Genomic DNA, 26,988 nt, shown 5'->3' with positions numbered 1-26,988 from the left:
TGAAACGAGACGCGGGCCAATCAGAGCGCGGAGCCCTGTTTGGCGCTGCCATTTGAGCCTGGGCTGGAAGTGAGGGTGGGACGGTGGTGGCTCCAGGGCTGCTGAGAAGGCGGAGGCGGAGGCATGAGGAGAGCTGCGTGGCTTGAGTGAGCACACCGGGATGTACAGGCCGGGGGCCGCAGGCCGGCTGCTGAGGGAGGGCAGGAGCAGCCTGTGAAACGGGGTGACGGCGGCGACCAGCCCGGGCGGGGACCGGGACTGGAAAGGGCGCCTGAGCAGCCGGCTGGTCCGGCGGCTGGGCTAGGGCTGGGGGCCCCGGGACTTGAGAGACCAACGCCCGGCTGAGCCTGCCGGGGCAGAAGGGCCAAGGAGAAGGGTCTTTACCGTTGGGAAAGGACGAGGGCGAAGTGAGGTTTGGAGGAAACGGGATCTTAGGAAGTGGCCGGAAGTGGTGAGAAGCTGGTAACAGGCGTCGGACAAGGAACCGAAAGAATCAGGAAGAAAGAAGGGAAGTGTGTGTAAGGAGCTGAAGGAATCAAGTGACGAGAAAGAAGGTCGGTGTAAGTGAGGGGAAGGTGAGGTGCGGTTAGATCAGAGGGAAGTAGGAGAAGGGTTTGTGGAAGTGGATAGAGGACCAAGGGAAAAGCCGTGGAAGTGGCTGGGGCCCGGGGCCGGAACAGTGCCAGACTTGGCCAGAAGGCAGCGGAGCACAGTGCAAACCTGAGAGTGTTTGGAAATTGGAAGACCTGGTGGCGAACGAGGGTCAGGACTCAGACCCTGCCTCGGAGAGTGAGCGACGCGTCCGGGATGTGGGATCGAAGGCTGGTAAGGTTGGCCTTGTTGCAGCAGCTTCGGGCGGTCTATGGCATTAAGGTCAAGAGCGGCCGTGGGCAGTGCGATCGCAGGAGACATGAAACAGCAGCCACGGAAATAGTGGTAAGTTCTGGGGGAAGAGGTTTGGGTTTAAAAAAAAGAAAGGGGGGGCACCCTTTACCATCACTATTATGGTTCATGCTGAAATGTTTATATGTGGATCCCAATGAGAATGTGGCTAAGCGTGACTTATTCAATCCAGTTGGTCGACTACTGAAATTTAAAGAATGACATTGTTGATTCTTTACAGGGATTTTTGATCACTGAGAAAGTTGCAGGGTTTTTCAACCTCACCACGTTGAACTAGAAAATTATCTATTTGAGATGAGACTTAGGGGCTGTCCTATGCATTGTAGAATGTCTAGCAGCATCTCTGGCTTCTACCCGCTAGATGCCAGTAGCATCTCCCAGTTTTGACAATTAAAAATATCTCCAGATACTGCCAATTTATTTTGAACAAGTACCACGTGGGAAGAGAGAGGAACATTACCCACCACCACCACTGTTTTAGAATATAATTTGTAAAGGGACAAGGAGGATCAATAAATTTTCTAAATGAGTCAATAGATAAGGTGTGAAAGAGTATTAGAAATAGGCTTCAGATAATACCTCCGTGTTCACTAATTTGAAAAAAACAAGCTTGCTGCTTGGTAATTTTTGGGTCATAAAGCTGTTTTTTAAAGTGAGTAAGTTGCGATGGCACAATGGGATAATTAAAAAGCTATTTGATCTGAGGGTGGTCGAAGTAAGGGGATTTTGAATGAAATTTTATGATCTGCTGTATCACCAAGAATTTCATTGTGAAAAATAAGTTGAATATAAAGCAGGTTATTTTAAATGTATTTGCCTAATTATATGGTATTTTTTAAGTATTTAGAGATGAAAACTAATAAAATTTGCATAGCTCTTAATTTACAATTTCTGAGAAAATAAGTACTTGGATAAGAAAGCTACTAACACAGTTAATTTGTATACCTCTTAATTGCTTATACATTCTGGAGAAAAGTTTGTTGTTTGCAGCTTACTGACAACATACATATTTATATTTATAAACTAAGTGTGATTTCTTCTGACTGAAAAACCATTTTTTCAAGATTTCAAATATATAGTTGGTTTGTCAATATACGAAAAAATTTGAATCTGGATTTTTTCACTGGGGTACCTGGGTGGCTTAGTCCGTTAAACGTCTGTCTTTTTGGCTCAGGTCATGATTCCAGAGTCTTGGGATCCAGCCCCCGGTCCCACTTGCTGCTCAGTGGGGAGCCTGCTTCTCCTTCTCCCCAATCCCTGCTTAGGCTCTTTCACTCTCTCTCTCTCTCAAGTAAATAAATAAAATTTTTAAAAAAATTCATACATACTTCTAGAGTCAGATAGACCTGAGTTTGAATCCTGCTTTACTCCTACTGTAGATGTAAGCAGTTGGGCTGTTTAATTTTCCTATGCTTCAGTTTCCTACTCCATAAAGTGGAAATAATAGTATAATAGTATCTCTCCTTGGGTTATTTAGGGGATTTAAAAATGGTAAGATCTGTAGATAGGACTAGAACAGTACCTGTCACATGCCACTTATTCCGCTAATGATAGTTGTTATGGTAATCAGTGGTTGACATCCTAATTGGTAGGCTGGAAATCACAATAGAAACAGTCTAATAAAGAAATACAGAAGATCTTATAAGAATGGGAACAGGATAAGTTATATTTGAAAACTAGATTTCTTTGGCTCTTTCGTGTTTGTTAGCTAATAATAGTTTTGAGCTATTAAAGAAAAGTGCTAGAAACCTTTTGAAGGTAAAATTGTAAGTGATGTTGCAGTATATAAAATTTTAGAAACGTGCTATTCGTTTTATTTTATGAAATTGTTATCGTGAGGCCAATATTGAGAATAATACACTTGACAAAAAAAAACCCCGAGTTCTAGGTAAGTAAGACCTCTGTAGACTTATAATCAGCTTCAGCATCTGATTTTTGCATTTTGTTTGGGTGCACAGTATCAAGAAAATTCTGATTTACCCAAAAAAAGGGTTTTCCACATTAGCGTCTTTTTTAATAGCTCACCTAGAAATGGTAATTGTTACAGCAACAAATATTCTTTGAATAGTTACACTATGTGAGAGACTAATATAAATGCTTTACATCTTTTAATTTATTTAATTTTCTCTACAACTCTTTGACTTAGGACCTATGTGAAGGTACTGAGGCATAAAGAATTAATTTGATCAAGGTCATTCAGCTAATAAGTGGAAGAGCCAGGATTTAAATTCTGGCAGCCTTGCCACTAGGAACACACTCTTTTAAGCACTATACTGTCTTCTATACTATATTTATCACTTAAAGGGAGCCAGATGCTTGAAAAAGACTAATAAGATTTTGTTACTCTGTTGAATAATTAACAGTGCTGAATGATTTCTTAACATCAGTGCTTCAAGTGCATTCATGGAGAGCAGATACATCTAAGCTAAATTAATGTTTATGAGATTGGGTAGACCCACTTATTTAATTTTGTATAAGATATATATAGGCTTGTATTTAAGTACAGTGCAAACTACTACCTTCTTAATCAATGATACATTTTTAGGAAGTTCAGATACATGCATAAAGATAGTGGCAGGTTCTTTATTAAGAAGTGAGTAACATACACATTTACTCTTGGGATCTTAATGTATTAAATTTGAGTATGAGTAATACATTTGAATATGACTTTTAAAAAATATTTTTCAAAATAGTTGAAGAAATTGGAATTAAATGTTTGTGGAATCCCTGCCTTGGTCAGAACAGTTTGACTGGCAGTTTTCCATAGAGTGTGGAAAAGAAATCTGGTCTAAAACCCACCTCAGGGCGCCTGGGTGGCTCAGTGGGTTAAGCCGCTGCCTTCAGCTCAGGTCATGATCTCAGGGTCCTGGGATCGAGTCCCGCGTCGGGCTCTCTGCTCAGCAGGGAGCCTGCTTCCTCTTCTCTCTCTCTCTGCCTGCCTCTCTGCCTACTTGTGATCTCTCTCTGTCAAATAAATAAATAAAATATTTAAAAAAAAAAAACCCACCTCAAATGTACCTGTAAGAAGTATTCAATGAGTGACAAGAACTACCATTACCAATCAACTTAGCCTTTTGTTCATGTTAATATTTATAAGGTGACAGAGGAAAGTATAAAGTCAGTGTTCATAAGGTTACTGAAGGAAACATAGTATTTTTAGAAAATGTTAGTGTTTTGGCCAAATTTTGTTTAAGGATTTCCTGACTGAGGACCAAATGGATTGATTTTCCATTATGGGAATGGAAACTGATGGAATGCAATACGTTGCTTTAGTGCAATGACTTTATTTGTTTATTTTAATTTCAGAACAACTACTATGCAGTTGTTACATTAGTTTCAAGTGTACAGTATAGTGATTCAACAATTCTGTACATTACTTTGTGCTTATCATAAGTGTGGTCTTAATCCCCTTCATCTATCTCACCCATCCCCCCCACCCACCCACAATGACTTTATCTTGACCATTTTTGTGCTCCCAGTGCCTAAGGGAATGTTTAGCATATAGTTGTTACTCTTTATCAAAGTTACTTGTAATATTTTTATTTTCTTAATTATTTCTATTTTTTTAATTTCCTGATGTTTTAAATTTGCTTAATATTTAAGAAAACTTACCTTATGCCTAATATTTGTGTTAGAATAACTGAATTTTCCATTTTAGGGTAAAATATTTGGAGTACCTTTTAATGCATTGCCCCATTCTGTAGTACCAGAATATGGACACATTCCAAGGTAAGCTAAGTCTGGGATGAAGAAAAATATTTCAAACCGGTATTTAGACGTTTAAAAATAAATAGTTGAGAGGCACCTGGGTGGCTCAGTCTAAGTGTCTGACTTCTACTTAAGTCATGATCTCAGGGTCCTGGGATGGAACCCCACTTTGGGCTCCCTGCTCAGTGGATAGTCTGCTTGTCTCTCTCCCTCTGCCCCTTTCCCTGCTTGTTCATGCTTGGGCAATCTCTCAAATAAATAAAATCTTTTTAAAAGATAAATAAAAAAATAAATAACTGATTGACTTAAACTTTTGTTTTGACCTAGCAGTTCTCTAAGAGTCTGTTCCTCCCCCCTTCCCCACCACTACCCTCTTTTTCTTTTGTGGGTAAAAGAACATTTAAGCTAAGATTAAATAAAGTATTTCTGAATATAAATTACGTAACACTTGAGCTTTCCTGTGTCACTATTTAAAATTAACCTTTTAGACTAAGTGCATCAGAAATTAGTAGAGAAGTTAACATTTTAAATAGTTTGAGGAAGCATGCAAAGCAACTATCTGACCTGTTACTAATTCATTTCCCCTCTGTCCAACGTAGGGTTCATTCTGGCTACTTTAGTTCAGTAACCTAAGTTTTTAACTGATGCATTGTCCAAAAGCATTTATTGAATATCTTGCAACCTTAGAACAGTTTTCTCTCATTCAGCATATAGGTGTTGATTGACAATCTCTATCAGGTAAGCACTTACTATTTTGCTTTTCAAATGTCCTATAAAAGGTTTGTTTATTTAATGATTTTCTACCTTTAGAATTGCAAAGTCATATCCCCAATCAAGATGACTAAATCTTTGTTGTAATTTCTTTGCCTGATTTAAACAAACAGACAAAAGTTAAATTCTGTCAGTTACCCCCTGTGACATTCAGTCATTGTGTAGCAGCACAATGCTATCAGTTGCTTGCTGCTGACATCCATTCTAATTTGTGGTATCAGTTGTTAACTACTAAAGCCAACATTGATGATTAAAAGTTGTTCAGTACCAAAAAAAAAAAGTTGTTCAGTACAAAGAAATAGAGCCCACACCTCTAAGTATGAGAAGGATTGTAAGGATGAGGCTGTATCGGACTTTTCTGAGAGGCAGTGTTAGAGTGAGAAAAGTACATTGCCTTATTTTGGGGCAAATGTAACAGATGATAGATATTTAAAGCTATGGAGGCGCCTGGGTATCTCAGTTGTTTAAGCACCTGCCTTCGGCTCAGGTCATGATCCCAGGGTCCTGGGACTGAGCCCCACATTGGGCTCTAGCCTCAGTGGGGAGCCTGCTGCTCCTTCCTTTCCCTCTGCCTGCCACTCCTGCTGCTTATGCGTGTGCTCTCTCTCTCTCTCTCTGTCAAATAAATAAAATCTTAAAAAAAAGAAGGTCTTAGGGCCTGGGGTCATACTAGCATGAGGAGGCCTGACAGAAAAAGAGAAGTCAGAAACAGAGTTTGAGAAGGGATAGTTGGGGGACAGCAGGAAAACCCAAAATGTCATGAAAAAGAGCTTTGTTCAAGAAAAGCAGGGGGTGGTTAAGTGTGTCAGATGCTGGCAGGACCTTAATATCTACTTAAATATCTACATGATATTTAAAATGAGATCTGTTTTGCTGAACTAATAGGGGTGCGAGTCTGATTGGAGACTGTTGAGGAGAGACTGGGGTATGAAGTAAAGGCAGTAAAAAAGACACATCTTGTGCTCTAGAAACAGAGAAATGAGCTAGGATCAAGAAGGATGTTGGATTAAAGCGAGCTTACTGAAATTGTCTCAGAAAAAAGATGAACTGGACAGAAGAATTTAGGAAGCAAGAAAAACAACTGGAATTAACCTTTTATCACAAAGTCTGAAGAAATATGTGACATCGGAACTTCCAAAGGGGGGATAGTGCTTGGTCCATGTACTTTGATAGAAGAATAAGATTTAGTAAGATGTGTATCCAGCCACCTGAAAAGATTTCTCTCTTTCAGTTTTCTTGTTGATGCTTGCTCATCTTTAGAAGAGCATATTCATACAGAGGGGCTTTTTAGGAAATCAGGATCTGTTATTCGTCTAAGAGCCCTAAAGGTAAGCATATTCTTGAACTATAATTTTTCATTTGTACTACTTTTTTATTTGGTTTTTAGAATTGAAATATTAAAACTATTGCATAAATTATTAACAGAAATTTAATTTGCAAAGAGCCTTTTTCATGGCAAAAGAAACTTTTTTTTAAAACTTTTTTTTTTTTAAAAAACTTTTTTTTTAAAACTTTTTTTTAACACAGGATTAAGTGCCCAAGTGGCTCCTTTTTTTCAAGATTGATTTATTTGACAGAGAGAGCAAACAAGGAAGTACAAACGGAGTTGCAGAGGGAGAGGGAGAAGAAGGCTCCTCACTGAGCAGGGAGCCTGATTGTGTGGCTTGATCCCAGGACCCAGAATCATGACCTGAGCCAAAGGCAGAAAGAAGCTTAACTGACTGAGAGACCGAAGCACCCCAAGTGTCTGGCTCTTGATTTTAGCTCAGGTCATGTGTTGTGAGATCCAGCTTTGTGTCCAGTCCCATGCTGGCTCTGGAGCCTGCTTAAGATTCTCTCTCTTCCTCTCCCTTTCCCTGTACCTCCAACCATGCACAAGCACGTGCTCGCTTACTTGGTCATGCTCTCTCTCAAAAAAAAACGATTCATTATTTATACAATGCTTTTTTTTTTTCAGTTTTATTGAGATATAATTGACAAATACCATTTAAGGTATACAACTTGATGTTTTAATATATGTATATATTATGAAATAATTGCTACAATCTATATAATGCTTTAAAAGTTTAGAGTACTTTCAAATTTGTGGTCCTTTGTTCCTATAAAGTACTATAGGAAATGAAAAAATGTTTTTTTATTTAGTTTTTAGCCTTCTAAAATGGCATGATGTATATTAAAACAAGAGTTAAGCAAAATTTATTAAAGCTCTCTAAAGTACACAAAGGGATATCTTATTCGCAGTAAACTCTTAAGCCCTCAAATGCTCAAGATTATTATATTTATTTCAGAATAAACTGGATCATGGTGAAAGTTGCCTGTCTTCTGCACCTCCTTGTGATGTTGCAGGACTTCTTAAGCAGTTTTTTAGAGAATTGCCAGAACCCATCCTTCCAGCTGATTTGCATGAAGCATTTTTCAAAGCTCAACAGTTAGGAACAGAGGAGAAGAGTAAAGCTACAATGTTGCTCTCCTGTCTTATGGCTGACCACACAATTGATGTATTAAGATATTTCTTTAACTTTCTCAGGAATGTTTCCCTTAGGTAAGTAAGTAAAAGTCTTAGGAAATGACAGTTTGTTAATTAGATAGATTTGCCGGTATAGTTAATAACTTAAAATTAAATTTAGAATGGAAATTTTTCTTAAAAATAATTTCCTCACTATAAGAAATATACTCTATATGCCAAATGATTTGTATTTTCTTAACTGTCTTAAGGTCATCGTTATGAATGGCTTGTTGTTGTTGATAGGATTCTTTGTCCACTGAATGACTGTGTTTCTGATATATTTGTATCTTGCTTCTCAAATTTGTCCCCTCCCTCTGTTTGCTGTCAGTGAGCCTGCTTGTTCTAGACATACTTGCAGCCTTTTAATACAATTTTTCTGTATGTGGGTTTGAAAATCAAATATCCCTGTTCAATTTGTGTGGAAAAACAATGTGGATTATTTAGTTAACATGGTTTTTATGATGTATATTTAAGCACACAGAAGCAATTTCTGGTTCTGTAGATGGGTAGATAAAGGATAACTATTTTGACTTGTGTTTGACTGATAAAGTAAGAAGTCTTCAAAGTGTGCTCAAAATGGTATTTTACCTCTGTATGTTTCACTTTGGCTCATTCTGAGAAAACCTTGTTCCACTTAAGGTCCAGTGAGAATAAGATGGATAGCAGCAATCTTGCAGTAATATTTGCACCAAATCTGCTTCAGACAAGTGAAGGACATGACAAGATGTCTGCTAACACAGAAAAAAAGCTACGATTACAGGCTGCGGTGGTGAAGACTCTCATTGATTATGCATCAGATATTGGTAAGAGGTAGTTACATTATAAAGTAACAGGATTAGTTTAAATGAAGGAGATCCCATATTCCCCCAAGTTGAACTGTGAAGACAGCTATTAGAAATACATATACTATTTGAACATTTTGGTATATACTCTTTGAACACTTTGAAGGAGAGTAGAGGAAAAATTTTGAAAAATTTTAACTCTGAACATTTTTGTTTAGGGCATGTTCCAGATTTTATCCAGGAAAAGATACCAGCTATGTTGGGTCTTGACGGTCTCTGTGCTACTCCGTCATTAGAAGGCTTTGAAGAAGGTGAATGTGAAACTCCTGGTGATTGTAAAAGAAAGCGAAGACAAAGTGTAGGAGGTAAGTGGCAGTGGCAGTCTCACTTGTGGAAGTATAGCAATTTGCTTTTCTCTAAAGTGTGTTTAAATGTAATGAAGCACACACTATGGTGTGTGCCTTCTTAGTTTAGAGCATAGTTGGAAAAACATGACATGTGCATGTGAAAAGCAAAATGACAATACAATCTAATATTAATGCTAAATCTCTAGCATAAATGTGAAACGTGTTCAAAAGAGAAAAGTTCCCTGGGTTGTAGTGATCAGGGACTCCAAAGAAGAAACCAAACTGAACCTTCTTGAAAATCGGTAGAGGGGCGCCTGGGTGGCTCAGTGGGTTAGGCCACTGCCTTCAGCTCGGGTCATGATCTCAGGGTCCTGGGATCGAGCCTCACATCGGGCTCTCTGCTCGGCGGGGAGCCTGCTTCCCCCTCTTTCTCTGCCTGCCTTTCTGCCTACTTGTGGTCTTTCTCTCTGTCAAACAAATAGATAAAATCTAAAAAAAAAAAAAAAAATCGGTAGAGTCCAGGGGAATTGGGTAGAGCATCAGAATACTTGTATCCTATAGTAGGTAGGAAGGACGCTCTAAAGAAAGATTTGTGTAGGGTAGAAATAATCTGTTAGGGTTAGGGTTAGAGGTTTATCCTAAGGATTAGGAGGATATCATGGTGAGCTCAGATTTGGGAGTAGAGAGAACAGTTAGGCATGAGATCATGATTTGAAATAGTGATGTGAATCATTTAGAAGTATGAACTAACTAATGAAGGAAACATTACCATGGGAGAAAAAAAGACCTAAAGCTCCGTCATGATGGAATCAGTTGTAAGATTTCTTAACTTCCTTGATTAAGTAGACTGAAGCCTCCCAAAGCTAAAATCCAGCTGTTGTCTGAGCCGTGTTCCCTGCGAAACCTATAGGGACTAATCTTGCTTTTTCTAGCTTCTGGTGGTGGCTGTTGATTGTTGTCATTCTTTGGTTTGCAGCTGCATCCGATCTCTACCTCTGTTGTCACATGGGTTCCTCACTGGGTGTCAGTCTGTCCAAGTTTTCATCTTATAGTGACACCAGTTACATTGAACTAGGGCCTATCCTAATGACCTCTTCTTAACTTGAGTACATCTACAAAGACCCTAATTTCAAATAAGGTCACAATCACAAGTACTTGGAGTTAGGACTTAAACGTATATTTTCGGAACAAATACTTTCATCCCATAAACTTCCTACCCCAAGTGCAGGTATTCTTAGACACAGAGCCTCTTTATTGCCTTCTTTTCCTTTGTGATTTTATTCACTCCTAGAGTTTCATTTATAACATGGGAATAGGTGAATATTGTCTCGCAAATGTCAGTTTCACTTTAATAACAGCTTACTAGGAAGATATCTTCACTTCTTTTTTCTTTTTTTTTGGTGCTTTAAGCTCAGCATTTTGAAAAGATCATCTTCACCCGCTTTAAACTGGTTCTTCTTGAATTCCTTCTTTTTGTTGACAGCACCATCATTTTCTAGTCACTCAGGCTTTAAACTGTGGGTGCCTAACTCTTAATGTACCATTTATATTCATGGTTTTCAGGTTCTGTAAGATGCTGTCTGTGGTATTTCATCTTTACTGATGAAATAATACTGATCATCTTTACTGTAAGAATCTCCTTATTGATCTTCATTGAATCTGCCCTGCTTATTGTTGTCAAGACTGATGTTCTTTTTTTTTTTTTTTTTTTTTTTTTTTTTTTTTTTTTTTTTTTTTTTTAAGATTTTATTTATTTATTTGACAGACAGAGATCACAAGTAGGCAGAGAGGCAGTCAGAGAGAGAGGAAGGGAAGCAGGCTCCCCACTGAGCAGAGAGCCCGATGCGGGGCTCGATCCCAGGACCCTGGGATCATGACCTGAGCCGAAGGCAGAGGCTTAACCCTCTGAGCCACCCAGGTGCCCCAAGACTGATGTTCTTAATATATAATTCCAGCCATGTCTTCACAGTATTCATCAGAAACTTCACTGATAAAACTGATATTTATAGCCTGATATTAGAGGTCTTTCATAGGATTGCTTTTAGCATGCCTTTCTACTGTTTCTTCTCTCTGATTTGTGCAGTGTTTACTGTACTTGAGTCCAACTGCATTTTTTATCTTTTTTTAGAGACCTTGTTTTGTTTTGTTTTGTTTTTTTACTTATCCTATTTATTGATAGAATGTTTTTACTTCCATCTACCCTTGCTGTCCAAATTATATCTAGTTGTCAAATTCAGTTTAAGTGTTTCGTCAGGCATGCTTCACCCCTGCTATTTTTTTAGTGGGAAAATAATCTCTTTTCTGCACTGGCATTCCATAATATTCTAGACTTTGACAGTTTTTATATGGTTTTATATTTACTCCTCATTCATGACTCTCTTACCTATTATATTTAATGCTCTTTGGAGGTAAAGGCCATGTTTTATACATTGTATCCAGCCGAGTGTTTTTTACTTAATGGGCATAAAATACAGAATGAATACATTAAGTCAAGTTATTAATATTTGGCTTAAACCCAGAGGTACTTTATCAAACAGGTTAAGATAGCATTTGTAAAGCACCATTAAAATGCATTGATTTCATTAGCAATTTGAAATTGTTCAGGAGTTCTAGACCATTAGTATTTACTTTTTGTGTGTTATAGCTAGCTTTTTTCCCCCTTTTTTTAATTTAAGTTCAATTAGCCAAGATGTAGTACATCATTAGTTTCAGATGTGTAGCGTACAGTAATTTATCAGTTGTATATAACACCCAGTGCTCATCGCATCACATGCCCTCCTTAATGCCCATAGCCTTTATTTCATTTCACTCTGCAATGCTACAAGCATCCATGTGATCTGATTGTATTTGCTTTGAAGAATCTTTTGATTTCTTTTAAATTATAGATAAATGTGTAACACTTAACCAGTGTTAAGTGAACAGTTCAGTACTGTTAAGTATATTAACTTTGTTGTGCAACCAAACTCCAGGAACTTTTACTTTTATTTTTGATATTCTGAAACTTACTTAGTTTAGCATAGTTTTATGCTGGGTAGGGCAATTCTCAGTAAAACTTTTGCCCAAGAATCTATATAGTATTTCATGGGCAAACTCTTATAAGTAAGAAGGATTTGGTTTATCATATGTTCCTGGTTTTACCTGTGCTTACTAGTGTGCGTGCTCCTCCATATTGTTATTGTGCTAAATAAGTGTCTTTCATGGTCAGTGGTACATTGTTGAGCTGATTTGATTAATGTGCTCTTAATGGTCTAATACTTCCTGAAATACGTATGTCAGGAGACATATTTTTCCATTTCTCTAGAAAGATGGTCTGTACTTGCAGTGTGGCCCATGGTGCAGTCAGGATGGTTTCAAATTATGGAGGGAATAGTTTTTCCATGCTTCTGATTTTGCTGTGCTATTCTAATTGTGTGGTTTCTTTTGCTGTGGCTGCTCAGTTGTTTCTTCTCTCTTCAGCTCTGGCTTACATTTTTCTTCTTTTCCTCTCCCCATATTAACTTTGTTTGTCTGCTCAGGTGCCATGAAGATTGGCTTTATTAGCCGTTACCTGCCAGTTAGACCATAGCCTATTTTTGGCTCTTCAAAGGTATTCAGTCTCCTGGTTTGTACCTGTTTCACTTGAAGGTGTAAGATTTTAAGTAATACACAAGTGGGCTATAGTTGAACTTTATTTTGAGTCATATATGGTGATTAATCAGGTAAACAGACATATTTAAAGAACTTTTATGTTTTATTGTGGCTGAAAATTCGGGATATATTTTTGCCTGAGACTACTGTTGAAGTCACAGTTTCCATATCACTAAATCCATTGGGTACTTTTTTATTCCCATATCATTCAGAATCTCTTTGGCCACTTAACTATTTCCTTCCTGATTTATTTATTTTGTTTTTTTTATAACACTATGCTTTTGTTTCCCTACATCTTTAGCCACCTGTTCTTTTTTTTTTTTTTTTTTTTTTTTTTTTAATTTTTTAAATTTGTTTATGAGACAGAGAGAGAGAAAGAGAGCACAAGCAGGGGTTCGGGAGAAACAGACTCACTGCTAAGCAGGGAGCCTGATGCAGGGGTTGAACCCAGGACCCTGGGATCATGAGTTGAGCCAAAGGCAGATACTTAACTAACTGAGCCACTCAGGCATCCCTCCGCTTGTTCTGTCTAATTTTTTGGATTTTCTTTTTCTACCACCTCTTAAATGTTCCATTCTTCTATACTTGACTTTCTTTTTACACTTTGCCCTCTTTCTAAATGACCTCATTCACTTTCTTTCTCTCTCTTTTTTTTCTTAAAGATTTCATTTATTTGACAGAGGGAGAGATAGTGAGAGAGGAAACACAAGCAGGGGAAGTGGGAGAGGGAGAAGCAGGCTTCCCACTGAGCAGGGAGCCTGATGTGAAGTTTGATCCTGGGACCCTGGGATCATAACCTGAGCCAAAGGCAGACACTTAAAGACTGAGCCACCCAGTTTTTTAAAAACGACCATTGCTGGGCTGATGACTGCCAAATCTACTTCTGTATTCCTGATCTTTCCACAATTTGATTTCATACCCATTTCAGTCAGTGTTCCATAGACATAGCTAATTTTTCCTTGCATAATTTCCTTTTCTTTGGGTGACATCATTGTCTACTCCGTCATGAAAATCAGCATTTTAGATATTCTTATCTATTCTTTTCTCATTCTCACATCTCACTGATCACTAAGTCTTGTCACTTTGAGCTCTGAAATACCTTTATTCCCATCTCCATTTGCACTCTTCCTGCTTAGTTCAGATCTTCATCTTTTGCTTGGCTAATTGCCACTCTTTAGATCTCAAATATCACTTCCTCACTAGCACTTTCTCTAATTCCCCATTGTAAAGCTTATTAAATTTATACGTCAGACTACAGATCTCATTTGTCATATTTTTATTTCCTTGGTATTTATATATTTTTTTCTGTTAGAATAAGTTTTATGAAAATGAAGACCATGTCTGATTTGACATGTGCTTGACACATAGTAGGTACAAAATAAATATTTGTTGAATGACTAAATAACATACTTAGAACAACCTTCATATGGTTTGCTAATCCTCTGTCATACTGCTGCTGGTTATTTTTTAAAAAATGCAGATTTGACCATTTTGTCCCCCTTTGCCTTTGGAGAAGTTCAAGTTCTTCAAAATGACAACAGGCCTTTTTCTGTCTAATGCACAAGACTTATCTCTTACCATACCACAGCTCTCTGTTTGCTCTAGCAGTATCAAACTACTGGTTTCTAGTATACATAAATCCTATTTTTTCACCTACATGCTTTTGCATATGCTATTCCCCTTGCCCAATGCTACCTTCCTACTGAATGAACACCTATTGATTCTTCAGAACACTGTCCAGGTTTTGCTTCCCCTTCCAAGCTTTCTCTCTTGTTGCCATTTCTTCTCTTCCTCAACAAGTAATGATTTTCTTTACCATTCTCTTTCTGTACATTATACACATTTTGTTTTACACACATTCTATATTGTATGTCTTTTTTTTTTTTTTTCTGAGAGAAAGAGGTGTATAAGTAGGGAATGTAATCAAAATATATCTTAGTTTTTTCCAATTTTGAAATAATTTCTTCCACATAACCTTAAGTGATTTTAAAATGTATAAGCTGACATAAACTTAGATGCTGGAAAGTCACAAATATCATATGAATTACTGGTGAAAGGTAGGTAAATGTGAAATTATAATTGATTATATGGTTATATGTGCTTTGCATTTCAGATTTTGTTAGTGGAGCATTAAATAAACTTAAATCTAACAGAACACCCTCTGTTACACCTCAACAGGAAAAAATTGGTAGGTATTATGTATTTTTAATTTTAAGTGAAAATTTCTGTGTATTATACAAAAAGTAACCATTACCTAACTTACTTTGGTTACATCAAATCAAGATCTTATTTTCAATGGAGATACTGTAGTATAATTGTGTTGTGACATTGCTAATTACATTGTATATAACCCAAAATTTTAGGTAAGAATTTTTTAGTCTGTTGTTAGGTCTTTAGTCTTTCAAATCATGCTTTTCTGTTGAACGTAAGTTGGATGCTGTTGAATATGTGAAAATAATTCAAATTTCATTTTTGTTTTAGAACCAGAAGTTTATTAGTGTATATTCCCATTTTTATCTTGGTTTGCTGGTGGCTGAAAGTAGTCAGCCCAATAACAGAATAATAGACAATATGATCATTTGTTTTGCTTTTCAGATTGAAGAAATTATTTGGTTAATACTCAGTTATGATAAAAAGCAAAACTATTATGTAGATCAGTTTGAGCTCCTTGATTATGATTTTATTCCATATGTTAATGTTCTTTAATGTGGATTATATGCATCTTTCAGTCTATTTGGTTTAAGTTACTATTAATCTTGCCTCTTTGTGCCTTTCCTATTATCATTTTAAATAATTGGATGGTATTAATTTGATATATTTGGTAATATAAACATAATCCCTCATTGTTTGGTCAGCTCTAAGTAATAGCTTTATAAGAAGAAATTGTATAAAGCTTTTTTTTCCCCCATAGAGTTAATAAAATAAAACAGTGTTTTTTTCAGCCCAGGTATCCATCTCACCCACGATTCTTACACCAAATGCTAAACGTAAACTGCCAGTGGATTCCTCTCATGGTTTCTCAAGTAAGAAGAGGAAGTCCATCAAGCACAATTTTAACTTTGAGTTGTTGCCAACTAACCTCTTCAGTAGCAGTTCTACACCAGTATCAGGTAGCAAATAGAATTTATATTACTGAGTTGTAAACATTAACATGAATGCGTATTTTGAGAAAAGTGCTATTTCATATTAATGTCACCCCTTTTAGGAGCTATGGCTTTATTCTGTTTATCAAATCTCTTAATTTTTATAAAGTCCCCTAACTTTTAAAATAGACGCTAGGTCTGTATAATAAATGTGTGTATGTGTATGTTGATTGACCATGCCTATTGAAAGTTATGATATGAATAACTTGGAATGAGAGTTTGGGCTTCTGTATATAGCAGTGGTGCTCAGGTTTTAGGTGATGGGATATCCTGAATTCTATTTTAGTTACTTCGTGATCTATAGCTATGATTGTATTGCTGTCTCCTGTTGAGGTTGTCAAAACGTTTGATTTTCCCGTCCATGGAGTTGTGGGGTACCGCCATTGGAGGAACCATTGTGTAGTTGGCGGGGGGGGGGGGGGGCATTTTTTTTAGTTTTATACTCAAGTAGATTTTATAAAAGCTCTAATAATTTGGTATACGCTGTTCCTTATGACATAGTTTCCAGATTCTTTGCCCGCTCAGCCATTTTCTTCCAAATGACCTATAAGTTCCTAACATGGCCAACCAGAGCCTCCAGAGAAAGATGTAATTTTGCCAATTTGACTATCAGATTTTTGTTAGTATGGTCTTAGATTGAGTTGGCTCCTTTAGAATACAAGTTGGCTTATGGTCAATCTTATAAGTTAATGTTATGATCAACCCAAAATGAAATGAAATCCTAACTAAGCCCAGAGTCCTCTATCTTCTATTTGTCTCATATATCATCAACAAGTGAGTGATCTCTAATTCTTAGGTTTTTATTGATTTCAGACAATGTTGAGAGTTTTCCTTTAAATTTGCTGGCTAAGTTAGATCTTTCCAGAAGCCTCCCTTTGGTTTCTGTTATCCAGGAAGTTTGGATTTTCCTTGTTTGTTTTATTAGAAAGTTGAACAGAATAGCAACTTGTTTTTTATGGTCCTTCACATGTTCTCTGTGTATAGTTTGTTAAAATGTAATGATAAGAACTCTGAAGTTTTGTCTGTATTTCTTTCAGTATTCAGAGGTTGGAGAATTAAATTCTATTAATTAATTTATTTGAGAATTAAATTCTTTTAAACTTAGTGTTTCCTCTCTTATTTTAGAGAGAGAAAGAGTAGTAGCAGAGGGAGAAGGAGAGAAAGAATCTCAAGCAGATTCAGTGCAGAGCCTGAGACTAGGCTTGACCTCAGTGACCCTGAGTTCATGACCTGAGCTGAAATCAAGAGTGATGCTTAACCAGTTGAGCCATCCAGGTGCCCCAACTTAGTGTTTTCTTAATTATTAAAGTATTTTCCACTTTGGAGGACTGTTTCCAGATGGCCAATATGAATTATAATTCTATCTGTCTTTGCATTGTAATATTTGCTCCAAGAAATGAACCTCTTGCTTCCTTCTCTCCAAGCTCCTAAAAAGTAGTTTAAACGTTCTTGTGTTACTGGAACATTAGTATAAGCCTGCTTAATCAGTGATATTTTTTAAATTAAAAATTAATTAAATTTAATTATTAAATAATAATCCTATTATTTTAACTCACCATTTTTCTTTTTTCTTCTTTTTTTTTAAAAGATTATATTTATTTGAGAGAGGAAGTATGAGCAGGAGGGAGAGAGGGAGCGTGGAGCTGAGCGTGGAGCCTGTCGCATGGCTCCATCTTAGGACCCTGAGATCATATCCTGGGCCAAAGTTAGATGCTTAACTAACTGACTGAGCCACCCGGGCACCCTGAAAGATTCAGTTTCAAAATTTGTCTAATCTAATTATAATAATTATATTTTAATAACTTAGGGAGCAATAACATATAAGTTTTTATTACCAAGCACCATGTTTATATTACTGAGAAAAATAACAATAATGTAGTTTATATTTACTAATATATTTTTTTAAGATTTTATTTATTTATTTGACAGACAGAGATCACAAGCAGGCAGAGAGGCAGGCAGAGAGAGGAAGGGAAGCAGGCTCCCTGCTGAGCAAGAGCCCGACTCAGGGCTCGATCCCAGGACCTTGGGATCATGACCTGAGCCAAAACCAGAGGCTTTAACCCACTGAGCCACCCAGGAGCCCCTACAATCCATTGTTAAATGAGGTTAAAGCAAAACTTTAATATAAAGGTCATGTTTAGTCTGACACTTAATTGACAAAGTGTAAGAAACTGATTTTTTTTTTTTTTTTTAAGTTGAATTGGGTTTATTTGGCTTCTGAATTTTCTACCCGGAAATATGTGATTTTGTTGTTGCATAGGGTTGGAAATTAAGCCTTGAAATCTAATTGCTATTAATATTTTATACTTTAAAAAGGAAGTATGGGTGGTACATTTCATGTGGTTCTATTTTTATAGTTCCCTTTGATACAAGCCCAGAAGGATCATCTCAGAGTTCACTCTCTCCCATTGCCATCAGTGGAAACCACTTGATCAGTTCAGGTGTACTAAGACGAAGTAAGAGGATTGCAAGCAAAAAGGTTTGCAGGTAATAAGTCCAGGACATTTCGTTTCATTGGATAAACATTTGGAGTATATAGTTAATAAAATATTTTGTTTTTCTGCTGGGAATCATATTTGAGTCACAATTTTTAAAAATTCCCTCTGCCTTTATTGTCTTATCAGTCAGACTGCTGTTTATATGCTCTCCAGAGAATGATTTCTAATTTGAGGCCACTTTGCTTGCTTAGAAAATTCTATTGTATGTTGATAATGTGTGATTTTTAAATTTCCTTTTATTTAAAGGCTAGTCTATTCTTTTTTTTTTTTTAAGGACTTATGTATTTTAGGGGGAGGGGCAGAGTGAGAGGGAGAAAGAGAATCTTTAAGCAGACACCCCGCTGAGTGTGGAGCCATCAAGGCACTCAGTCCCAGGACCCTGAGATCATGACCTAAGCCAAAATCAAAAGTCAGACTCTCAACTGACTGAGCCAATCCAGGCACCCTAATGCTAGTCTATTCTAATGATTCTGGGTTTTTGGTTTTTTTTTTTTAAAGATTTTATTTATTTATTTGACACACAGAGATCACAAGTAGGCAGGGAGGCAGGCAGAGAGAGAGAGAGAGCCGAAGACAGAGGCTTTAACCCACTGAGCCACCCAGGAGCCCCATGATTTTGGTTTATAAGTGATGAAGTAACTCTTGTGATAAACAGGAGAGGCCATTTATTATACAAATATAGTATGTTCATATATGGTATCTTAAAACTTAACTGATTTTAGAAAACTATTACTCTGTTTAATTACTAGCAATATAATTTGCTCTGGACTTTCAAATTGCATTTTGTAAGAATGCTTCCAGTTTTTATGCAAACAGTTTTGTTTTTTTTTTTAATGCTGACATTTTTATTTATTTAATTTTTTAAAAGATTTTATTTATTTATTTGACAGAGATTACAAGTAGGCAGAGAGAGAGGAGGAAGCAGGCTCCCTGCTGAGCAGAGAGCCTGATGCGGGGCTTGATCCCAGGACCCTGGGATCATGACCTGAGCCGTAGGCAGAGGCTTTAATCCACTGAGCCACCCAGGTGCCCCAATGCTGACATTTTTAATCCCATGCTTTTTTAGAGTGGAATCAGGAAAAGCAGGCTGCTTCTCTCCTAAGATCAGTCGTAAAGAAAAGGTCCGAAGATCTCTTCGTTTGAAATTTAGTCTGGGGAAAAGTTGCAAAGACATGGTAAGTGTCTTTCAGCGTTTCATTGATGTTCATATTAGCATAAAGCTGTAGAATGGATGGTAAAAGACACTCAACCTTGCTTCTCTAGCTGTTGTCCCGTTCTCTACTCCCCTTTATACCACACTCTTACACATGAATTAATATCTCCTGTTCCCTCCTTTCCTTTTCTGTTCTGCTTAAATCCCAATGAGGCTTTGAACCCCAACACTCAATATAGCTGCTCTCAAAATCACCCAGAATTTCAGTGGTGCTCAAACCAGTTGACAAATAACAGTCCTTGTTAGACTTGACTTGTCAACAGCATTTGACCTGGCTAGTCACTTGCTCCTCTTTGTTATACTTTCCTTCCCTACTTCAGGGCACTTTACTCATGATTTTCTTCCTTCACTGGTTACTTTTCTGATTTCTTTACATTGTGATGCCCAAAGCTTTGTCCTTGGATTTCCCTTTTCTGTTTCTACTCATTCAAGGTGCTCATTTGCTTTAAACATCATATCGTTACTTAAGACTTTGAGTTTCTATCTCTAGCCCAAAATGCTTTCCTGAACAACTTGACTGTTTCTTAACAACTGTCTACTTCACTTCTCTACTTGATGGCCATCCAATAGATAGCTCAGGTGTAACCTGTCCCAAATAGAGCTCGCAAGGTGTATTTCTTCACTGCTGCTAATTCTCCACCCTTCCCCCTCTCTGCCAACCACATTCCCACCTGCAGTCTTCACTATCTCTGCTATGGCAACTCATTGTTCTAGTCATTTAGGCCAAAAACCATATAGGCGTTCTTGACTCCTCACTTTCTCACACCATCCTGTGTAAACCATTAGGGAATCTTATGTCTCCTCTGCTTTTAGAGTATATCCAGACTGACCAATTCTCACTGGTACTACATTTCTAATGTTCTATAAATTCTGGCCTCTCCAACTTGGATTACTGCAATAAGTTCCTACTAGTAGGTCTGCCTGCGTCTACCTTGCTACAATACTACAGCCAAAATGATCCTTTTAAATTCCTTTTAGATCCTTGTCACTGTTCTGCTCAGAATCTTCCAGTGACTCCTCATGTGAAATAAGGAGATAAAAAAAATAGATAAAAAATAGATTTAAAAAAATAGATAAAAAATAGATAAAAAAATCTTTTTCTGAAAAAAAAGATAAAATTCTTATGTTTCCATGTACCTCTCCACAGGACGGGAACCAGCCTGCCTCTTTCTGAGCCCTCTTCTCACCCACTCCCTCTTGCTCACTCAGCTTCTTGCCTCCTTGCTGTTTGTCAAATGTGCCAGACCTGTTTTCAGTCTTGGACAGTACCCTGGCCTTTATTCTCTCTGGAGTAATGTTCTTTCCTCTTTTATCTTCATGACTTTCTCACATTTTTCTTTTTTTTTTTTTTTTAAAGATTTTATTTATTTATTTGACAGAGAGAAATTATAAGTACACTGAGAGGCAGGCAGAGAGAGAGAGAAGGAAGCAGGCTCCCTGCTGAGCAGAGAGCCCGATGCAGGACTCGATCCCAGGACCCTGAGATCATGACCTGAGCCGAAGGCAGCGGCTTAACCCACTGAGCCACCCAGGCGCCCCTCACATTTTTCTTTACTCACAAATCATCTTCTGATCACTCTATTTAAAATGACACCCCACCATACCCGTCTTACTCGGCTCAACTTTTCTGGATAACATTTCTCACCTTGTATATTGTAAAATATATAATGTAATTTACCGTTTTTCTTGTCCTGCTCAAAATCTCCCCATCTAAAATGTAAATTCTGAGGGTAAGATTTTGGTCTGTTTGTTTTGTTTTGTTCACTCACTGCTGTGAGCAGGTCCTAGCGCAGAGTCATCACAAAAGAAGTTATTTTAGTTAATATGCGAGGCTGTTTTTATTTTAGGTCATAAAATATCAAGTAATAGCCAAGTCAAATGCTTACAGTTTTTGTCAACATGCATGCAAGTATATTTGTGTTTGGTATGAAATTGTTTAATTTTATTTACCTTTTTTAATCAGCTGTAGAGGATTTTGATAACTATAAAAATTTACTTTGTCTTAGTATTTGAATTAACTAGATTTATTTCTTAACCAAAACATTTTCAATTTTTCTTTTCTGTACAGAATGGGTGTTCTGGGGTTGATCGACGTGAAAATGTTGGTCGACGACTTGCAAATCAACAAAGTTTAAAAAATAGGATTGAGTCTGTAAAAACAGGTCTGCTTTTTAGCCCAGATATTGATGAAAGATTAACAAAGAAAGGTAGAGTTACATGATATTTTTAATTTTACTCAAAAAGCTTACTCTCATTGCTTTTCTGAAAAAGTTTTTCTGGCTTTCTTGAGATATAATTAGATATAATTACATACAAGCTTCAGTTATTTTATCATAAAATATCTTAATTTACTGTTCTAGAAATTTAAAATTCATGTTTGAATAGTGAAAATAATTGAATTGGCATTGTATTTTTGTCTGAACAATTGGAAGATGCTTATAAGTATAAAACTAACTGACCTTTTTATTTAAAAAATTATTTCTTTTAACAAATCCTTAATTTATTGAAATTTAATGCCCAATACCTTTATCTGCTATGTATTTGAATAGTATTTCAAATATGTTTCAAATATAAATGATTAAAAATGCTGAACTACTTTATTTTAGGTTCAAAAAAGATCAGTAAGTCTGAGGAAAACTTATTAACTCCAGAGCGTCTAGATGGAACAAGTTATCGGATGTCTTGGACGGGACCAAGTAATTCCAGTTTTCAAGAAATAACTGCAAGTGAAGGTTCTCCAATCAAGGGAAATGTTGAGGTGGAAAGCTCTTCTTTGGAGCCTGATACTATGGTTGAAAAGTCCCCTCTTAGTTCATTTGGACTCACTCCTTCTAGTGTACATGATAAGCATAATAATGACAAAACTGGAAGCTCTCTTAGTGGGGATGAAAATAACTTGACCACAGAGACTTTGGTGAAAATTCAGAAAGCATTTTCTGAATCCGGAAGTAATCTTCATGCATTGATAAATCACAGGCAGTCATCAGTAACTAATGTGGGGAAAGTGAAGCTAAATGAAACATCTTCTATAGAATATAGCCCAGAGAAAAATCTATTTGAAACTAATGATTTGACTGTGATAGAATCAAATGAACATGAGACTAAAACAGATGAAAATAGTTTTTCAGAACAAGACATCTCACTACATCAAACTCAGAAATTGGATAGAGAAGCAACTATAACATTTTACTCAAGTCATACGAAGATTGAATATGAGAAAAGCATCCATTCGAATATACTTAGAGATCATTCACTCAAGCCAGAATTGCCTAGTGATGAACACATAAAGAATCAGCAGCTCACAAGGGACAAGCTGAATGCTCCGTTAAAGGAGAATGAGAATGAGAATATGACTGGAGAGAACTTGCTGAAACGTGCAGCTTCTAGGGAGGATCCAGCTGACACCTCTTCCTCAGAGCAGATTACATGTAATAGAACAAACTTGCCAAAACCGAGGCCTATGAGAATTGTCCGGCAGCCGTCACTGGTGGAAACCTGCCACACAGCCGGCTCTGCGAGCTTACAAGTGGCAGAGCACGGAAGGGTGTCAGACCACATACAGTGGTTTAATAAGCTTTCTCTCAATGAAACAAACAGAACCAAAGTTCGCTCACCTCTTAAGTTTCAGCGTACACCTGTCCGTCAGTCTGTCAGAAGGATTAACTCCTTGTTGGAGTACAGCAGACAACCTGCAAGGCAGAAATTGGCAAGTCTTGGTGATGCGGCTTCTCCTCTGGTTAAATCCATAAGCTGTGACAGTGCTCTTTCCTCTGGTCTAGAAAGTACATCAAAGGATTCCTTGATTTCATGTACCAAGTCAGGTCCTAAGGAATTGAAGTTTACAGCATGTGAGCAGCCAAATAGTGATGCAATTTCAAAATCAGGCATGGAGTTAACTTACAAGTCTTTCTCAAGGATGAAGAGGCACCCAGACTCCAAGAATGCTGCTTCTCTTGGGTCTACCAGAGTTTGTAAACAGGAAGTAGTATCCGATGGCCAAATTAAGATTCCTTTGGATGACCTGACAAATCATGACATATTAAAATCTGTTGTAAATAATAATACAGGCTCTTCTCCTGGGATAAATAACAGGGTCCTTAGGAAACCATCAGAAAAAGAAAGGGTCTGGTATAAAGGTTCTCCAAAAAATCCTATTGGCAAAGGTCAGCTACTACCAACGAGTAAACCTGTAGACTTGTAATTGACAGATGTTAATACTTGTTACTGTAAATAAAATTAGAGGGTGGTGATAGGACTGGCAGGATAATCTGCATGTTAGTTTGTTAGCTCAGGAAGATTAAGTGATTTTAGTTTCACTTAACAAGCAACTTGAATTCTTATGCTTGTATAAATGACTTGTTTTTCTTAATTACGGCAGTATTTAAACTTGTGATCTCTTAAAGCAGAGATTATACTTTACTTTTTGAAAGAAATTGTTGGCTGGGTTTGTGAGAAATCAATTTTTGAAAATTGTATGAATTTTGTACTACGTGTGATAGAAAAAGTGGAACGAGTTGTCTATTTCCTGTTATTCCTCCTAAGTCAGAGAAGGTTTCTACAAGAAATTTCTAACATAAAGGGAAAAGATAAGCCTTACAAATCTTATTTCTTAAATTACATTGATATTTATGGTTTTTGCCAAAATCCCTAAAAATTAACTTCCTTCAATAGCCTCTTAATCTAGTACTCCTATGTGGGGCAGAATAATTAGGTTTATATTGTCTGTAGTTGTGTACAGTGTGTTCACTTGGACTAAGAATAACGGCTAAAGCAGAATAATGACCCAAGTATGCTCTTATAGAATTATGCTGCAGAAATAATTGTTGACTTTTGAGCCATACTATGTTTTTAAAGTTAATTTGCACAAATACATTCGCTGTTTTGTCTGATAGAGAATTTTAAAATTATCTAAGGAGGAATAATTAAGCTTGGAAATTTTTAATCAAGGTGATTTCTTACATGCACATACTTGATTTTATAATTTAAAATAGTTGATGTACCTCTGTATATTTAACTTGGATTCTTAACTTTTGATTCTTATAAAAGCCTATAATGGTTTTGTCTGATGTGTAAATGTTATTTATTTAGCATAGACATTAAAGGTAACCTGGAAAATAACTTGTCTGAATCTGATGAAATTCAAAGGGCCTTTTAGAATTTGACCCAAATTGTCAAGCAAATCTGTCTAAATTTATATTTTAAGTTATTAGAAGTTACAAATGTTTAAGAAAAGAATCATGTCAACAATGGTAGATATTCTTGAGGTTTTAGAGGAAGGAATGCTATAGGCAGAATGATCCACTAAAGATAGTTTTTTTGATCAGTTATTAGAATGCCACATTCCTTTTTTTTTAAGATTTTATTTCTCTGACAGCTCACAAGTAGGCAGAGAGGCAGGCAGGGAGAGAGGGGGAACCAGGCTCCCTGCTGAGCAGAGAGCCTGATATTGGGCTCAATCCCAGCCCCTGAGATCATGACCTGAGCCAAAGGCAGAGAGGCTTATAACCCACTGAGCCACCCAGGTGCCCCAGAATGGCACGGTCTGATAGTGGAGGAGAATACAACAGCATATCTACTCAGAGCAGTCATATTTACAGAGAAATTTAAAGTAATTAGATGTGTCTGCTTCACCAGGTTCTACTTGATAATAATATATTTCATTTCAAAGCTATTTCCTATTTCTATATGACCTAGGAATCCACCTTTTCTCACTATTAGTAAGAATTTGACTTAAAGACTGAAAACCTGTAGATACAAATACCATGATTTATAACATCAAAACAGGTGTGTAATATAAACCAGATATGCACTTTGGGTGTTTATGATATTTCTGATAGTAAGTGGTGATAGAAAACACTCATAAACTCTTGAAATATATGTTTTCTGAATCAAAGCAATTATTTAAACTTCACCTCCCCTCTGGATAAACTTTTAAAAATGTACTGCTGTCATTTTATATCCTTGGGAATGGGTGAAGTGTTGAATTGGAAGAGCAATAAGGTGGCACAGGAGATTAACTGTACAATTACCTGAATTAGTGGCTTTTCTGAGATTAATAATAATGAAAGATATTTATTTAAAAAAAAAAAACAGAAAAAACTACCCTGAGATGCCTCAGTGGCTCAGTCAGTTAAGCATAAGCTTTCAGCTTGGGTGGTGATCCAGGGTCCCGGGATAGAGTCTCATATTGAGCATCTTGCGCAGCAGGGAGCCTGCTTCTGCCTCTGCCTCCATTCCCCCTGCTTGTGCTGGATCTCTCTGACAAATAAAAAAGAAAACTACCCAGATGTCACTCATTTTTGTTTTCTGAAAGCTAACAGTATAGCAGGACTATGAAGGTGAGTAGTTTGGACAGTTAGAGAAGTTTAATTTTAGATTAATCTCTTCATTTTATATAAAATGGAGATAATGTTACTCAATATCTGGTTAAATGATAGGTGAATATACTTAACACAGTTAAAAGTATGGACATAGGCACTAACTTCAAGGATTACTTTGTTCTTAATAAGTGTAAATAAAGATCTCATACAAATTACCATGAGCAACAAACAATACAATTACGCAGGACTTAAATTAGAAGGCTGCTTGGCAACATTTTATGATCACTAAGAATTCAATATTGGTGTTTGATCAGCATCAAGCCCAGGGTATATTTGTCTTTTAAAAATATTAACTTTACTATGAAGCAAACCTTTTGGTGTATCTCAATTTACATTCAAAACAAAAGCAGTAAAATGTAATGTCTTCTCCATTTTTCCAAGCACAAAGTGAAGGTAACACTAAGCAATGTTAAGATAGAATTCTGAATTGAAAAACTTCAGTATGTGTAAGTAATACTAAAAATCCCAGCATGATCTTTGAGCCTAAAACCAGTAACAGCATTTGTCCTGTTAATCTGCATGACTGAAACAAAAAGCTGGAAACGGGAGTCCACCAAAGAAAAGACACTGGGAAGAGGGCAAGGCTTTAGACCAAAAGGCTGTGTGTCTTGTGAATGAATTTTGTGGCTCCTCTTCATTGCATAAGATGCCTTAGCTGAGTATGGATTTGCTGCATAGAGCCAGGGTAAAGGAATCTTGGATTCTAGCGTCAAGTTAGTTATTTTCTGGCCCCCAGGTACTTTACTCATCCCTAGTCTTGAAAGAAAGTTGCCACACTCTATTTTATGGTTTTACATCTCAATATTGTATTTGAACTAAATTCACATGTTTAAGGTTGTCCCATAAGTCTTTAACAAAAAATTCAGGGTCTACCTGGATAAATTTCTGCAATGTGTAGGGAATTCAGTTTCTCTTCAGGCCAAAGAAATCTTACTTGATAACTGATCCGGAAGTTTAAGAAATAACACTCAGAACTGATGTTCCAAGAGGTCTTCATGTTTTTAGAGTATCCCTTCTAACAGAAGTTTCTAACATCTTGTATTAAATAACCCCATAGTTTTTCTGCTGAATGAAAGGGCTCCTAAAAGCATACTTACTATGTACTCT

General features: G+C 36.9%; 1 protein-coding gene across 1 annotated transcript; it reads left to right on the top strand.

Moving 5' to 3' along the window:
* The first annotated feature begins 53 nt into the window (after positions 1–53).
* On the top strand, positions 54–24,567 carry ARHGAP11A (Rho GTPase activating protein 11A). The gene is made up of 12 exons (XM_059372457.1): positions 54–936; positions 4,562–4,632; positions 6,614–6,710; positions 7,671–7,924; positions 8,528–8,691; positions 8,889–9,035; positions 14,758–14,832; positions 15,587–15,754; positions 18,148–18,277; positions 19,355–19,463; positions 21,570–21,708; positions 22,108–24,567. Exons 1-12 carry the CDS (start codon positions 808–810, stop codon positions 23,700–23,702), a joined length of 3,078 nt encoding a protein of 1,025 aa, XP_059228440.1. The 5' UTR covers positions 54–807; the 3' UTR covers positions 23,703–24,567.
* Positions 24,568–26,988: the final 2,421 nt, after the last annotated feature.

The sequence above is a fragment of the Mustela nigripes genome, chromosome 13, assembly GCF_022355385.1.
Source record: "Mustela nigripes isolate SB6536 chromosome 13, MUSNIG.SB6536, whole genome shotgun sequence".
Taxonomy (NCBI): Eukaryota; Metazoa; Chordata; class Mammalia; order Carnivora; family Mustelidae; genus Mustela; species Mustela nigripes.
Note: the sequence above shows the minus strand (reverse complement) of the source record. Positions and strands in the feature narration are given on the sequence as shown.